This window comes from Agelaius tricolor, unplaced genomic scaffold (genome assembly GCF_023055355.1).
Source record: "Agelaius tricolor isolate 1412-34295 unplaced genomic scaffold, bAgeTri1.0.p SCAF_28, whole genome shotgun sequence".
Classification (NCBI taxonomy): Eukaryota; Metazoa; Chordata; class Aves; order Passeriformes; family Icteridae; genus Agelaius; species Agelaius tricolor.
Genome location: NW_027269288.1, coordinates 7,146,918 through 7,163,947, shown reverse-complemented (window position 1 = coordinate 7,163,947; position 17,030 = coordinate 7,146,918). Strand labels below are relative to the sequence as shown.

The 17,030-nt window shown below is 42.4% G+C and overlaps 1 protein-coding gene across 3 annotated transcripts in view; it reads left to right on the top strand.

Moving 5' to 3' along the window:
• The first annotated feature begins 3,693 nt into the window (after positions 1 to 3,693).
• PRKCZ (protein kinase C zeta) overlaps positions 3,694 to 17,030 on the top strand; it is a 42,105-nt gene continuing 28,768 nt past the window's right edge. The window contains exons 1-5 of one of the 3 annotated variants that reach the window (XM_071449402.1): positions 3,694 to 3,931; positions 4,669 to 4,862; positions 8,529 to 8,650; positions 10,478 to 10,567; positions 10,946 to 10,996. In XM_071449402.1, coding sequence (XP_071305503.1) covers positions 4,792 to 4,862; positions 8,529 to 8,650; positions 10,478 to 10,567; positions 10,946 to 10,996 — 334 coding nt within the window. In that variant the 5' untranslated portion in view covers positions 3,694 to 3,931; positions 4,669 to 4,791. Of the gene's footprint in view, positions 3,932 to 4,668; positions 4,863 to 8,528; positions 8,651 to 10,477; positions 10,568 to 10,945; positions 10,997 to 14,007; positions 14,443 to 14,531; positions 14,810 to 17,030 lie in introns of those variants that run through there. The other 2 variants (XM_071449404.1, XM_071449403.1) reach the window with 2 other exon arrangements.

The following is a 17,030-nucleotide window of genomic DNA, read 5'->3' as shown; positions in this document are numbered from 1 at the left end:
TCTATGGGGAGGCATTTTTATTCTGAAGTGATACAGAACTGGTTACTCACACTTCACATGCACTTGCAGATATGAGCTGTCTCTCTCAATTTCTTTGTTGTTTAGTTCACAGTGTGAAAGCATCGTTCTAATCCCTACTAAATCTTTAAAACCTCGGAAACTTGAAAGGTCTTAATATAGCTGAAGATTTTGAGTCATGAATTCAAGAACTAACAGGGTACCTGTCTTCTGCCGAGGTGAAATCAGCACCGACTGCTCCTTTTTTGCAACAGTTGACTGCAGGAAGCAGCTGCCATAATGATGTTTTCACTGGAGCCTTTGGGAGGGAGGAGTTTTCTGGTCAGCCCTGTCAGAAACAGGCAAGAACCTCGTGTCTGATGGCTCAAGCTGTACTTGAGATTAATGAAATTATTTACCCAAAGATGATTTTTTTTCTCCTTTTAAACTGATTTTAAAGGACAGTTCTCAACGCCCCGAAGCACTAAATAAAAAGGCACGGCTCGTAAGCATCGTCTGCACAGCCGTGATACCCAGAGTTACCTGGGGATCTCTTGCCATCTGCTGGAAAGGCGCGGATGTACAGCCTGAAAGGAATTCACATCCGTGCCCGGAAATAATGAGAATGTTCTGAGAGCAACATTCGGAAAGATCATAACTTGTAATCAAAAAGACAATTCACACTGCCAGGCTGCAGCAGTGGCACTGCCATCAGTAGATTCTTGAATAAATCACATTTTCGCTGATACAGATAATCTGTGGCATGTCTGGATGCTGAGGTTGAATGTAGAATTTCAGAAATGAAATATTTGAAAAAAAAACCCCAAACCTTTTCAGCTTTCTCTTTCTCAAACATTGTTTCAGATCACTGCTCTTAAACGATCTGATATGAAAAGATTCTAATGCTGATTTTATAAAAGAACTAAAATTTTAGATATCTCATTTCCACCTGGAAAAATAACATAAAATAAAAATAAAAATAAAATAAAATATAAAATAAAATAAAATAAAATAAAATAAAATAAAATAAAATAAAATAAAATAACCTGTAGGAGCCTGTCAGCTCTTCAAATCTAGATGGAGGTGACAGAAATATTGCAACTTTTAAGTTGAGGATGGCTTGGTAGCAGACAAAAGTGCCTGCCATCTGGAAAAATAAAGGGGGAAAAAGGAATGCACTGAAAAAGGAATGCACTGAGGATTTACAACTTGTGTTTCAAACCAGTTACAATCCTGTCAGTTAATGCACAGAGCAAAGCCAAGGTCCTCTCCAAAAGCTGCCATCTGTCCAAAAGTGGGAACATCTATTGAGAAATTCAACTGTTTAAACAGTCTTGTAGTACAAGAAAATCAAACCAACCCAAAACGAGCCTCCTAAAGCAACAGCATGGACAGTAAGTGACCAACTACAAAATTTCTCTGTGAGATGGAAAACTATTATGGTTGAGATTTTTTTTTTTCATCAAGCACTGAAAATATACCTGAGCTTTTCCCCTTGGTAAGTTGTGCTAGAAGAAAAAAACAGCAATAAACCACAGAAAACTTCAGATCACAGTTCTGAAAAACCTTTTATCTCCCAATCCAACAGCTCAAGGAGCTGAAGCATTTAATTGACATGGAGATCAAAGACTCCCTTGACCTGAAAGAATGATGTTTGCAGACCTACCTTACATAATGTTCTCCATTTTAAGCAGAGAAATTGGGAGCACATGAAGATTTAAGGACCCACCTTGAAACCAAATTGAGAGTTCCTAATAAGATGAAATTAGCAGTGGACACACAAATAATTCAATTAAAGACTGATAAATGAAGCCATGGGATGCATTTCCTTGGTGTCAGAGAAAACATCTTGACTGATGGGAACACATTTTCCCATTTTACTGCTAATTAAACTGGTGCCAATTATTATTTATTTGTATTTTGGAAGATTGCAGAAACACCAAAAGAAGCCTCAGAGCTACACTGCTGCCACCTGTCCAACTCACAAATCCCAAAAGCCCCACAAAGATGCTGAGAAAGTGCTAAATGTGCCTGAAAAAAAACTCGAGATAGGTGTACACATGGAATAGCAGAAGACTAAGGACCGATTATTTTTTCCATTTCAAAATACAAATCATGAGCACTGAACTCCAGGTAGCCCAAAAAAACCCCTCTAATACTTGTGTCTTCTTGTTTTATTTTTCAAATGTGGTGGGTCATGCTGCCCAATGGTGGATATAAATACATCAAGAAAAGCCCCAAAGCATCCCTTTTGCTTGGATAGCTGATTTGCTTAGAAAAGTTTTAAAGTACACAAGGAAACCAGCTGTTTGGGCAGGATGAGCAGCATTTCCACTAGAGGACTCTCTGAGCTCACCATCCCAGCTTTCTGTGAGGAAAACACAGGAGATCCTGATTTGTTTCGGTTTGGAAGCAAAATACCAAAGCATCTTTAGGGAAAAACATCCAAACCCAACTTTACAAAGCATTAAACATGTCACACACTGCTTCTTGTGGAACTTTGGTTGCTCCACCACTAATATATTGTTTTTTTCTCTCATTTGGCCAGTCTGATATTATTCCCTCTTTATTATCTCAGCTGTGATTTTCCTGCTTTAGACACTTTGAGTGGCCCCTCCCTGGGCTGGATGCTGGATTGACACTCACCGAACATCACTGCTGGGGCTTCCTGCTGGGATTTCCTGGGAAGCAGCTGTGGCATCACACCTGTCCCATCACACCTGTCCCTTCAGCACCTGGCCTTTGTCCCCTCAGAACATGACCCCTCCAATTCTGTCCCCTCACATCAGTCCCATCCATGTCCCCTCAGAACCTCTCCTCAGTCCCTAGTCCCCTCACACCAGTGCCATTACATCAGTATCCTGTCACACCTGTCCCCTCACACCTGTCCCCTCAGCACAGTCCTCTCTCTCTCACACCAGTCCCCTCACACCTGATCTCCCTTACGTGTCCCCTAGCCCCTCAACGCTGTCCCCTCACACATCCCGTTCCCTCATACCAGTCCCCTGACACCTGTCTCCTCAGCACTGTCTCCTCAGCGCTGTCCCCTCATTGTCCCCTCAGCGCTGTCCCCTCAGCGCTGTCCCCTCAGCGCTGTCCCTTCAGCGCTGTCCCCTCACACTTGTCCCCTCAGCACAGTCCCCTCACACCTGTCCAGTCACACCTGTCCCCTCAGCGCAGTCCCCTCAGTGCTGTCTCCTCACAGGAGTCTCCTCAGCACTGTCCCCTCAGCACAGTCCCCTCACACCTGTCCATTCAGTGCTGTCCCCTCAACACAGTCCCCTCACACCTGTCCCTTCAGCGCTGTCCCCTCAGCGCTGTCCCCTCAGCGCTGTCTCCTCACAGGAGTCTCCTCAGCACTGTCCCCTCAGCGCTGTCCCCTCAGCGCTGTCCCCTCACACCTCTCCCCTCAGCGCTGTCCCCTCACACCTGTCCCCCGCCCCGCTCCCTCAGCCGCCGCTCCCTGCAGCGCCGCGCTCCCATTGGCTGCAGGTGTTCCCCGCCGCCCCCCCCGCCCGCTCTGGTTGGCCGGGACGCTCCGGCTCCCCAGGTAACGGTTCCCGCGCTGCCATTGGCGGCGGGGAGGCGGGACCCGGGCGGGGATTGGCTCTCCATTGGCTGCGGCTCCCGCCCTCAGACCGCCATGTTGCCGCGGGCGCGCGGTGCCGAGCCCGGACAGCGGCTGAGGGGCGCGGGGGCCACCCGGGGCGGGACTTGAGGGGGCACCTGAGGGACAGCGCGGCTCCTCCGCCGGCCGCCGCCGCCGCTCCCCGCCGGGGCACCGCCGCCAGCGAGGCAAAGTCCGCTTCGAAACTTCCTTGCGGGACTTTGAGCAACTTGAGGCCGCGGAGGTGTAGCCGGGCAGGGCTCAGGGAGCGGCCCCTGCGCGCCGCGGGTCCCTCTGTGTGGGGTGGGACCGCGGCGGTCGGAGCAGGTAGGAGCCCGGCCGGTCCCGGGGGAGACCGCTCCGTCCGGGGAAGCGCCGGCGCCAGCTCGTCCCGAGCGACGGTGCCGCGTCCCGGCCGCTCCCCGCAGGCCGGGGCTGAGGGGGGACCGCGGGTGGGCGGGAGCGGCCGCGTGTTCCCCTGAGCCCCCCGGGAGGGTCGGGTGGAGCTCTCGGGAGTCTCCGCTCCCCCGGGACCTTGCCCGGACAGCGAGGCTAGGGAGGTGTCTCACCTCTGCGTGAGGGGGTGGTTTGGAATAAACAGGATGTTTGTCAGGCTCCAGTCATAAAGGTATGCTCAATTGCCCCTCGGAGTTCCTCTGCTGCTTCTCGTGGGTAAAATTGTAGCTGATAGTAATTGACTGCAATGTTTTATTTACAGAAAAAACCTATTTTTAGTTACTTGATTCTTTGGGAGAAAGGAGTAAGATGCTGTGTTGATGAATAAGTAAAAACTTCTGTGGAGTATTTCAGCCAGGAGGGAGCTGTTGGATGATTAAGGAAACATCCTCAAATACTTGGGATATTTCTGTAAAGCTAAATTGTTCAGGGTATTTTTAACCAATCTTATTTAATTTCTGTGCAGGTCAATGGTCTTACACATTTTCCTTTTGATGTTTTTTGCTGTTCTGTGTAAAACTATTTGTGTTTCTAAAATTTGACACAACTCATTTGTTTAGCAGTGTGTGTATGTTCATCAATATTCTGGGTTTTTTTTATCTGTGCAGCTGGATTGAGAATCATCTGGAGCAGAGACACATTTCACATGTGAAGCTCTTCACTTCAGAATCTGTCTTCAATCAACTTATTTCTGCACACTTATAATTTTATATAGCTGCTAAATACAGACCATGCCTAGCAGAATGGGCTCAAAAATTGATCTGAACAAAGACTTCATCAGAGTAAAAACACACTACAGTGGGTAAGTCAGTGTGTCCTTTCCTCTGTGTTGTGAGCTGTCTATTTTTGAAGTGTATTGAGCAGGAGTTCGTGGTCTGACCTGGTGATAAAGTAACCAGGGCTTTGGTGGATTTGTAATTAATGTCAGATCAGGCAGGTAAACTTCTGAGCTATTAGAATACCAGACAGACTCCTGCAGCATGCTGATCAAGAAGAAAAGTTAATTTATTCTTTCAGAAGGGGAGAAAATGTGCATAAGTGACAAACCCCCGGTTATTGTGGGTTGATGGATTATTGATTGCCATGGTCACAGCCAGGTTAGATCCATCTCCTGCCCCCACATGCAGTTATTACATTTTATCCTGTCTATAATCAGAATGTCATGGTCCCTTATGACTTCACTCAGTTGACAGTAGAAACAGGAAGGTTTTATTGCAGCAACATGAAATTTGAATTTTCAGGTATGTTTAATCTAATTGCCTTGCTGCCACTCTGAGGATCTTGTGAAATAATGTTGCCTTAGTCTCTCCTGTCTTCCTTTAAGCCTGAGTTTAAGGCATTTGAGGAGTTAAATATTTGGCCCAAGTAGATCCTAGAGTTGATTGGAAGTATTTAGACTGAACTTGTTGGCATTTAATAAGTGACTTGAGTGATCTTTTCTGGTGTTTTACTGTTAAATGAGTAAATGTAGCTACCACTGTGCATGTTCTTACATCATGGTGTAGAAAAATGCTGGTTTGAATTAAATGTGATACAGTTATGGAAGTCACTTCACAAATTTTATGGAAAACAAAATGCTTTTGTTTTAAACTTACCTAATGCTTTTGTTTTAAACTTACCTGCTTACTAATGCCATGTAGTTTGAGGTGCTGAGTTTAGAATTCTAGAACAAGTGAATTAATGTGGGAATGCAATGGGAGAGCTCAGTTCTGTGGGGAAGGCACTACAAGCATCAGTAGAACTGGGTGTAAATGATTGGGGAGGCCTGCTGGCAGGTGGTGCTTGTATAAAGTGAAAGCAGAGTGTCTGTGGAACTTGTCTGTGCACAGCTGGGGCAGGTGATAATAATTGTGGCAGTGTTAGAAGTCAAGTAATTGTTATTACCATGTTTTACAATAAACTGCTGTAGTTTTTCCTGAAACACTGCATTCAGTCTTTTGCATGAGCTGTGAAGTCTGTAGAAGTCAGTTTACAAACAAGAGTTACAAGCTCTATGAATTTTGGTTTTGTTCTGCTGATCAAATTGTGTGATGTAAAACTGACTCTTTTTGGCATTACAGCCTCTATAACTGATCATCTCAGTGTCTCCACTGCTCTCAGCTTTTGAACAAATTTGCCAGACTGCAGGAAATCATTGATGCTGGGCAACTTCAGAATCAGGGACTAAGTGCTGAAATGAAAACGATAGTGCAGGTGCCATGTTGAAATGCCTGCTAGAAATGGGAGCATGAGGAAGTTTGGAACCTGCGAGTGTTGAGTGGATCTCTGGAGGCTGAGTATCTCAGGTATTCCTGTTCTGGGTGTGCCAGAGTTCCTAACATAGCACAGTGGAAATCACTGCCAGAGTAGGTTACAAAAGCAAAACGAAGTAACTGCAGTGATGAAGCAAGAATGCCAGAACTTGCCTCAGTTGCTACCTGGTTACTTGGGATCACTGGAGCAGAGCAGGGTGCACTCTGCTCTGCTGGGTTATCTTGGCTCTGAGGGATGACACCTTTGGTTGTCACTGCAATGATTTCTCTTGCTCTAACTGCTCACACAGAGCTTACTGATCATTAGCTCTTCACATCACTGGGGAGTGTCCAGTTTCAAATACTTCTTAAAGTGTCCTGTGGGATTGTTTAAACAAGGAATGGTTTTCACTTCCCTGTGCCCTGATTGCCTGATGTGGCTGTAGAGATGTTAGGATTAAATACAGTAGATCTCAAAGGAACATGGGCATCATGGATATGAAGTTCATTCATTTACCTTTAATATGACATCTGTTATAACAATTTGAACAATTCAAGGCTGATTAGTAGTTGCCAGTTTCATTTGGAGTTTATAGTGTGTGTAGTAGTGCTGTCTTACAGTGTATTTTCAGTTTTTGAATTTTATTTAGATATTTAAATCAAAAGTGCAAGTCTGATTGTCCATGGTTACCACAGATCTACAGCTGCTGATTTCATGAGTGGCTCGTGGTGGCAGTGCATTAAATAATGAGCTTTTAAATAATGAGCATTAAATAAATGCATCTGCTGGTGCCCTTGTCTTGGGGCAAGGCATTGTACCAGCCCTCAAACATTGCTCTGAGAACCAGTTTGGTCTCTTGCATTCATGAATGCATAAAACATGAGTTCTTTGACAGGGAAATGTTCTTAAACTCAGCCTCACCTGGCAGCTCAGTGTTGTGGATGGTGTGGATGCACAGGTTGGCAGGCAGCATATGTATTTCTTTTGCTGTTCTGAAGAATTATGAAGTTGCTGCTCTTTGAGAATGCTACAAAGTATAGATTAAAGATACACTTGAAAAGGTAGCAGTGCTTTAATCTGAATTTGAAACAGTCCAGTTCTTTAAGATGATTGTTTTACAGCTGTGCTTATAGGAATTTTTCTCAGCAAAGGCAAAATGGCAAGTTATTAATGCATATCATTTCAAATGTGAGTTGTAGAGTTGAAGTTTCTTATTTCAGTGTTGTACTGTTGAACTGCTGCTGAAAGACATGAGTAGGCAGAATATGTTGTATAACATTTTTTCTAAAATGACTTCTCACATAGTATGGAAACAGGAAAATCATCTCAGTCATGTTGGACAACTTCTGATATATTTGCTGTATTGCACTAAGAGGGGAAAGAATTACACATGCCAGTAGCCATTAACTACAAAACAGTTTCCTAATTGTCCTCTGGAAAGTTTTGAAGGCAGTGGAATGATTTAAATTCATCTCCTGTTTCTTTTTGCACTTGTTTATTAATTGATTTCACAGAGTCAATTATTTGAAAAATATTTTAAAGGTAGTAGAAAGTCTTGTTTCAAAATAATCAGATTTTGTTTTGCATAATCTTTTTTCCTTTTTCAGTATTTGACCTGCTTTGACAGGACTTGTGGATTTCCCTTATATCAAAAGTTATTGTCACAAATTCCTGAGATAATGTATAGTTTACATAGAGAATTCAGTACTGGATTCATGTTCTCTAAACACTACAAAGGTAGAGTGCAAGATGCAGAATTTGAGTAAGATTTTACCTGAATTTTCCTGTAATTACATCTTCTGAGAATTCACCTAATCAAAGCTTCATCTCAAACAATATAGTGGATGTGAGCTAAAGCCTCTGTTTTAAAGGGTTTTACAAGAATTGAGATTTTATTTATCTCCTGATGGAAGAAGCACCTGGATTTAAAAAAAAAATTATTATGAAAGCTTCTGGTTTGTTTTTTTTAACAACACTTCAAGCACTGATCATTGTAATAAGGGAGCTTGGCTCACCCGAGTAAACATGCATTAAAGACTGGTAATTAACACATTTATTTCCTCCACACTGAAGTGTTTTTAAGGTAAGCACTGAGGTGTAATCCTGCTGGCACAGTGGGAGTGTTTTCTATGAGGAATGCTCACTCTGTATCACTCTGCAGCTTGCTGTCCATAGGTGGAACTGCTGGAATATGCAGGTATTTTCTGGTAAATGCTGATGTTTTCATCTTCTGCAGGGACATCCTGATAACCAACCTGGATGCATCCATGAGCTATGCTGAGCTCTGTGATGAAGTGCACGAGATGTGTAACTTGCAGCAGGAGCAGCCCATCACCCTCAAGTGGATTGATGATGAAGGTATTGGCATGAAACGCTTCTCAGGGTTTGTTGGTCACTGTGGTACAGAGAAGGGGCATGGAGGAACTTCTGTAAACAAATCTCATACTGTGGGGGGTTCTTGTTTCTAAATACCTGACTACAGAGCCCTGTCCCAGAGCAGGGAGCTTGCAGAAATGAAACTTAGGACATCAGGGTTGATTGCAGTAGTGCCTGAATTCACTTCTGCAGAAGCACCTTGTCAAAGTCAGGGCCTGAAAAACTAGAACTGAATACAGAAAGGTGGAAAAATACCAGACTGGTTTGGCTAATAGTTTTAATGGTGTGGTTTGCTTTTTAAATAGCTCTCTTAGCTGATAGTGTTGTTTGAGTAAATGGAATTTTGAAGTACTAACCTTGGAAGGAGGTAGCTGGTAGTCAAAGACAACTCAGCCCTTTTTAAGACACCAAGGACAAGTAGTATTAAAACTTCTAAATTTTATTCTTTATATTTTGAATGCCAAGAAGGACAGAGGCAACTGCACCACCCTCACTTTAATGGTGGTGTAATAAGAAGTAACCTGATGAGAAGGACATGGAAGATAATTACATTGCCTGTGCTTAGCTGGTTGAACTGCATGCCTGCTAATAAAGGGAGATTATTGCAGGGAAGAAGAAAACCCCCTGAGTTTTGAGCTGGAGGATTCTAAGACAGGAGTCCTGTTAAATGTGTCTTTGTTGGGCTCTCTGTTGCATTGGCTTTTTGAAGTTTACTTAAAATGAAAACAATGTATTTAATCTCTGTTCTAGTAAGTATTTTCCTCTAGTCTTGGTTAAATACCTGTACAACCTTTCTGTGATTCCTGGGTCTGAGTGGTTGAGTTTCAGCCAATCTGCTGTGTTGGCTGTTACTGATCCTCCTGGGTTTTGTGAGTTATCCTATTTCTGCATGCAAGTGTTTCCACTTATTGCCACATGGAATTTAAGTTCATTTGACTGATTGCACAAACAGATGTTCTCTTTGAACTAACTAAAAGCAAACAATTGCCCATGGCTTAATGAATAAACAAAACCTACCAAGAGATGAAGAAAATAGATTTTCTGTTGGGCTTTTATAGTGTTTCTTTGTTTTTGACAAGATCCAAAAGGTTTGAACTATGAATAGCTCACTCATGATAAAATCCTGTAAACATACAAGGAATATGGATTGTTGATTTGCAGTACAAATAATTCTTTTGTCTTTCATGTTGCATTATTGCTGCATTTATAGATCATCAACAGCAGCAGCCTACAAAGAGAGGTAGCTGGGCCCTGGATTCATAATTTTACAAAATAAGAACATTTTTTAAAAATAAGAAATTCAGGTTTAAGTGTTGCTTGACCCTGCTGTCATCACTTGGGCTGGATATCATAAGTGTCAGCCCAGGTGTGCTGCAGGAGGGTGGCTGCCCCAGAGGGCCAGGGTTCAGAGTGACACCCTTGCTTCTGTGCTGCTCTCAGTGCATTGGGATGTACTGTACTTCACATGTGTCTGCTTAAGTGGATTGATGGATTAATTATCCAGTTTTAACAAAAATAACCTTCCCAAGGTAATGCTGATAATGTGACCACAAGCAGACATCAAGAAAATGGGGGGGATCTTTAGGGATATCTGTTCACTTTTATTCTCTTATTATCCTATAGGATAGTTCAGTCTACTCAATTTTGATCAAATTGGAAGGAATAATTGTGTTGTTCCATTTTGGCTTTGATCAAAATGCCAGCTTAATATCAAGTGATGGAACAAAAGGCAATACCAGAAGCTGGTACATTTTTTACTAATTGCAGTTCTTCAGTGGTCAATTTGCCTGTGTGTTGTTTTTCTGTTAGGTGACCCCTGCACCATCTCCTCTCAGATGGAGCTGGAGGAGGCGTTCCGGCTCTACTGTCAGAACAGGGACCAGGGCCTGATCATTCATGGCAAGTACTGAGAGCTCAGCATCCCCTCCCTGTGTGTCTGACACTGCCAGCATTGCTTCAGTGGAGCCTGGGCTGCCCCCCTTGCCTGCCAAGTGTCCTTTGTGTAGCTCTGCCCTGGAGTTTGGTGTTGAGGAAGGACTGGAGCTCAAAGCTGAAACTGTGCAGGAGCTTTGAGTTCAGCACTGCACAGAAGATCTGTTCATGCTTTACTCCAGGATAAGCTCCTGCCAGTCTAGAACCAAATTCTGGCTGCATTATTTCTCATGTAGAATTATTTCAAGGCTTCCAAAAACTGTTTGTGTGTAAATGTATTCAAGAATCAAGGAGGAAGTGCTACTGAGAATCTTTTACCTTAAAAATGTAATGTTTTTGTTGTAGTTTTCCCAAGTACTCCAGAGAAACCCGGCATGCCTTGTCCAGGAGAAGACCGTGAGTACTAAAATCTTCTCCAATTCTAGCTAAACTTTTGTTTTTTGGTCACATGGAAAAGAAATATATTAAAGGATTTTCATAATTAGTGCTACATATGTGTGTTTCTGTTTTGTTTTCTTAAAAGAATGCAAAATGTTTTACATTTTGTCAACAGACAAATTGCATAAATCAGTGTTGTAGCAGTGTTTTAATGTTTCTGGGGATTAATGCTGGTTTTTGCTGTTGATACATTTGGAGGAAGAGACAACAGGATTTAAGATGCCTGTTTGAATGTAGGCCTTTCCTTTTTTTGTGGTTCTTCTGGTTTTTTAACTTTCAGGGAAAAGAAATGATGTGCTGAAGATGGAGATACAGCCATTTTAATAAAAAGGTTATTAATCTCTATAAAAATAATCCTGTGAGAGGTAGATAAACCTCCAGAGGAAGGACACATAATTGATATGGTTTACCTGTATTTGTAATAACCTGAACTGCACAGGGATAAAAGGATTAAATAGCTGTACAGTCAGCTCTCATTACAGAGGGATGGCATCAGGACTTCAGTTCATATCTTGGTAAATGTTAAGGAAAGAAATGGGAATAATTGGGTGCCAAAGGTACCAGATGATGCTTGGCTGCTCACAGGAGTATTAAAAAAAGCTAACTGAGGAATTTGAAGGACCTTTGCTCTTCTCTTTGAGAAATATGAGAGGAGATAGAACTAATTGCTGATAAGAGCAAGTAATGCATACTGGGAGAAAAGTACTTGGTTGATCAGGATTTACCCTGAGACTGGCTGAAGAGGAGTTGTGCAGTGGTAATAGTTGTGAATGCTATTTTGAATCAGAGAAATTATCCTATATGCTAATAAGTTATCTATTGAGAACTTCTATGAGATGGAGAGAGGTGAAATAAATACCAGAAAGTTGGAGTTCAAATATGATTTTCTACATTTAACTACATCAACCACAGTAGATGAAAGGTTGACTGTAAAAACCAGGTAAGTTTTCATGTTGATTAGGTTATTAAAATTGTCTTTTAGAAAAGAAAAAAGAAAGTAAATGTACAACATTAATTCCTCTAATTTTCTGAACAAGGGCAGCAGATAAAGGCTCTTCTACTATGATTAGGAGAGTCAAAGAAATTATCCCTGAGCCACCTAATTTAATGAACTCATTAGAGGTGTAGATATTCTAATAGGAAAGTTTTTTGTGTTAATTTGTTTGAAGTTTGAGTTCTCTCAAGCCACGAGAGGAGCTGCAGAAAGCACAGCTGAGTGTGGCTCAGCTGACCTGGTTCTGGTGTCTGTAGGGTTTTTCTCCCTGTTTGGTTTTACAGGTCACGTTGAGTCAACTCAGATTGTTCCAAAATCCTGTTGAGTTGGATGTGCTTGACAAGGGGTCTCTGGTCAGGTTTCTCATGGTTTCATGAATTAATGTGATGCACATTACCCTTTGCATCTGTGGGGCCTGCATGGAAATTGGGCCTAGTGGCCTAGGTATAACTATTAAATTGTATTTAAATTGGAATTTAGCATAGACTAATACATTGAGTACTGTTGCTTGTTAGCCAAAGGCCCACAGCAGACATCTGCATTGCACTTGGACTGTAAGGAAATGTTACTGGTGTTGGTGATACAGTTTATTTAAGGAACTATTTATTTTGTCAGGACTGAAATATTTGCTTTGCTTCAGAAAATAATAATCCTGTTTCAATTTCTTATTTAGTCTTTATCGCTAAATAAAGTAGTAGTTATATTCATAGGAAATCCCTTTAAAAGTGAGAATATTATGTAATCTATGGATATGTTTTCTGGAGCATCATGTTTGCACTATAAAGGAGATTATGGGTTTGCCTCAGGTTTTTTCCAGAGACAAATAAACAGTGAAGTGGTTGGTCTATCCAAAATGAGCTTCTACTTAAATTAGTAGTTCTAAGTGTGGATTGCTGGTTTGTTACAGAGCTACAGACAGTTTGAAATGGAGTTTTTAAACAAAACTGTTCAATTGTGAAATAATTGCATTTCCAATCTGTTGCTCAGATGTCTTCATGTTAGGTCATGGAGTGGCTCTTTCCAATAGTTTGTGCTCTTCTGAAGTGCAACTCTCTGTAGGATTGTAGGCTTTCTCTCTCCAGCTCCTTCAGAACAATAATACTTTGGAAGAAGAGTGCAGGAATACAGACTGGAGGGTTTGCATTTATGTTGAAATTTAATGATAGAGTTGCTACCTATCCTCACCTTTGTTAAACTGATATGGTTTTGAGATTGTACCAGCCAGCAAAGCTTGAAATAAAGCTGTAATGCATTAATGAAATAAACCACATGCCTAATATTTCAATGCCATTTGCATGACTTAAGGAAAGCTATTTCTGTGCTTGAAGAACCTTTGTTCTTATACTGATGTGGTGCTGTCTGTGAGACAGAATCTGCACAGTCTCCAGCACCTGCATTTGTGTTGTCTCTGTCTTCCTTTGCTGCTGGATTTCTGTGCTGTTGCTGGAGCCAGCCCCAGCTTGCGGTGTGAGTGCACAGCTGTGGCTCCAAGCAGCCCCTCTCCCTGAGCTGGCAGTGCTGCTGGGAGGTGACAAACATCTCCCATCCCTTCCCAGACATCAGTGTGACCATCTCCCATCAGCCTCGCTGAAACATCTCCCATCCCTTCCCAGACATGAGTGTGACCATCTCCCATCAGCCTCGCTGAAACATCTCCCATCCCTTCCCAGACATCAGTGTGACCTCTCCCGGGTGTTCCCAGCATCTGCTGGACTGGAGCCTTGGCTGCTCGATCAGTGTTTCCTGATAAAGATGGCAGACTTTTAGACCACTCCTGCATTTCACTTTTCCTTTCTCAGTAGATGGGCAGTTTTTTCAGGATGGAATAAACAAGGTTGTTTCAGAGGCGTTCAGTGTGTTCTCTCCTGTGCCTCGAGGTGCCAGCGCTCCTGACAGCGTCTGTGGATCCCAGCTGCTGATTGGCAGCTTTATAACTTAGTTATTGGAGTCTCAGCTTATTTACCCTGACAGATCTTGGTCTGATTTATCACTCTTGGTGCTGCAGTGCATTGTGTAACACGGCACGTCCAGCTGAACAATTCCCATCGATTTGTAGCGCTTCCCTAACGGAATTGCCGGCTTTTTCAGAGGAATACTTGTTTTGGTGACATCAGCTCCTTGACATCCATGCCATGTTTTAGTTGTGCCTCAGCTGCTAGCTACAGCCTCTCAAGGGAGCCAGTACCACCCGTGCCTGGATACATGAGGCAGAGATGTGAAAGGGAGAGACGGGGGTAACCAGTCTTCCATTAAATATTTGCTCTTAATGTTCGAGCTGATCCTGCCTATTGTCCTTGGTGTCTAATGGTATTCACACAGCGGCATCCGTGGAATAAAGGGAAAATGTTTCATTTCATACCTACTACATTGTAAAGAATTCCATGCTGAAGAGGCTAAAGAATAAAACCCAGTGAGTAATGCATGCTTTTTCTGTAGATTTTGTGTCATCATTGTGGCTGCTGTTGTGAGCGGCGGGCACTGACGCGGGCTGTGTGTACGTGTGCTGCAGGAGAGAGGAGAACTCAGCATTTTGGTTATGGTACAGTCGCTGTGCCTGCCACCCTCCTTTGCAGCCATGGATTGTTACAAATGCAGAGATCCCTGCTGCCTCTGTGCGTAGGGATGTGGCTGAGAGACCTCCTGGAAATCCTGATAAAATTGCATTGAAAGGACTCCTGGGGAATGTGTTTTAGGAGGAGAGGAATGGAAGAGTGAGTGATGCTGCTGCTGCTAATATTGGAGATTAATGAAGGAAATGTATCCCAAAAACCCTGACGGTATGTGCTCAGGGCCTGTTTATTGTAGGATTGCTGATGTAAAGGCTAACCAGTTAGGAGCATCATTTTCTGAGGCCTTTTTGTTGAATTCTGCTTAGTGGATTGTTATAGATGGCTGGTTTTAATTGTGAAATGCTTGTTTTGAATTAAGGGTTACTTAGTTTCTAATATTGTCAGAATGAACTGTGCTAGTTCACTTCTGCTTTACAAATAGATCCGTGTATTTAATATTAAAATTCATCTTGGCTTTGGATAGCTAGTACCAGCAAATTTTAGGGTTGTTTTGCTGTTGGCTTCATGAAATAGGAGAATGCAGACTATGAAACCTTTAATTAATTAACAGAAGAGAATTAATATGTTTTAAATGTTTTAGCACTCATTATGTTAGTGTGATAGTTTTTATTATCTAATATTTCTGGCTGATTTTGCTGCCTTGTTTTTTTGGTAATGATTACACTGTGTTGTGCATGTCTCCTGTGCTCTTTGTTTATCTGCTCAGTATTTTAGCATTAGGTGTTTGGACTTCATTTTCCCCCCAAGCCATCTTTCTTGAAAATTTCATCATAGTCTTGAGTAAAGCTATCGTAGTAACCTAATTGTTGTTGTGAGCTTTTTATTTTAGGGATAGATATTTGATTTTGCCTTATGTCCTGCCTGATACTGTGAAATAGCTTTAAAAGGCTTCTTGCTGGAGTAGTGTGGCCTGTAAATATTTTTCTAGCTCATAAGGCAGGTTTTTCCCTTCATTTGTTACTGTATTGGCAGCAGTGATTAGGTTATTCAGAGCACGTGAACCAATTTAATCCCCCAATGAAGAAAAGAACTATTGCCACCATAGAGACTGTTCTGAAGATGCAGATTGGATTGCACTGGATAATTAGGCAATTTTGAAACTGCTAGTAACCCTCTCCTGGATTTTAGTAATTGAACTGGGGGGGAGGGAGGGACTGTACTATTTTAATGTAAGATATTTTTGCTTAGGATTTAAAAATAGCTGTGTCATAGTTTCTCAAGAATACCTGAAATTTCTTCCTCTGTCTTAAGTGCACCACGTTTATGTTATATGTGACATATTTGAAAAAGAGACAGATTGTGAGGCAGCATAAGTTACTGAGAACAGAATTGTAGTTCAAGGTCTGGTTTGCTTATAATAATTTCATGATTTCTAATTCTAAATAATCTTAACAGTTTTCTTAGCTATGAAACATCCAATGAAGAATAAAGGGCTGGACCTTGCTTTTTATAATTCAGGCATAAAATGATAAAGCACAAGTCTGATTGTGGGATTTGAGATCTGTTCTTAATTAAAGGTGCTGGGTGTCTTAGCAGATGTTTGTGTTACAATTTATAAACTACAGACTAAAACTACAATGGACTAAGGACTGCCTGGGCTGGTTTTTAAGGTGTCATAGCAAATAATCTGTGTTCTTTTTCCTTTATGGCACTTCCCCTCTCCTAGCTGTTACTCAGGCTGTAGTATATTAAATGCAGAAAGGATGTCACCTGCTTTCAGAAAGCTTCTCTTTGATGTAATGTCTGGTTCCTCTCCCTGGGTTATGTCTCATATCTTATAAATTGGTAAATCCACTCTTGATGTTCAGGCACTTGGGTAACAAAATGGGCAAGGAGGTGGTGAAGCTTTTTGATTTTGCTAGAATTAGTGAATATTTGTGGGCCTGCTAAACCCCAGTTAGGCCTGTGTGTTTCAGTAGCTTGGAAGAGCTGTTTAATATGAAACTCCTCATTTATACAGCCAAGGTTCATGGTAATTATTATACTTGGGTGCTCTGTAACACTTTTGGAAATGAGTTTCTCTATGCAAGTTCTGATTTTTTATGTTGAACTGAGCCACAGAATTGACAGCAGAGGCCTGCAGGGCAGGTATGTGGCTTTTCAGCATTGATCTCCTGGATTTTGGAGTTACTGTGAGAAGCCAGATTGTGTGGGAGATTGTGCTGCTCATTTGGAGTGGGGAGCACCAGGAGCAAACCTTGGGGGGCTCTGATAGCAGCTGGAGCTCTGAGGGCCTGCAGTGGTACAGGTGTGGGGGTGAATAGAGCAAAAAGCAGCAAACTGAGCCTTGGTGCCAGGGTGAGGGCTCCAGGAGAGGCTGGGGGAGCCCTGAGCACTGGCAGAGAGGGTGAGCAGAGTGTGCAGTTCATTGTGGAGCCACACGGGGAGCGAGCTGCCTGCCATGGGAGGGGAAAAAGGCAAAACTGAG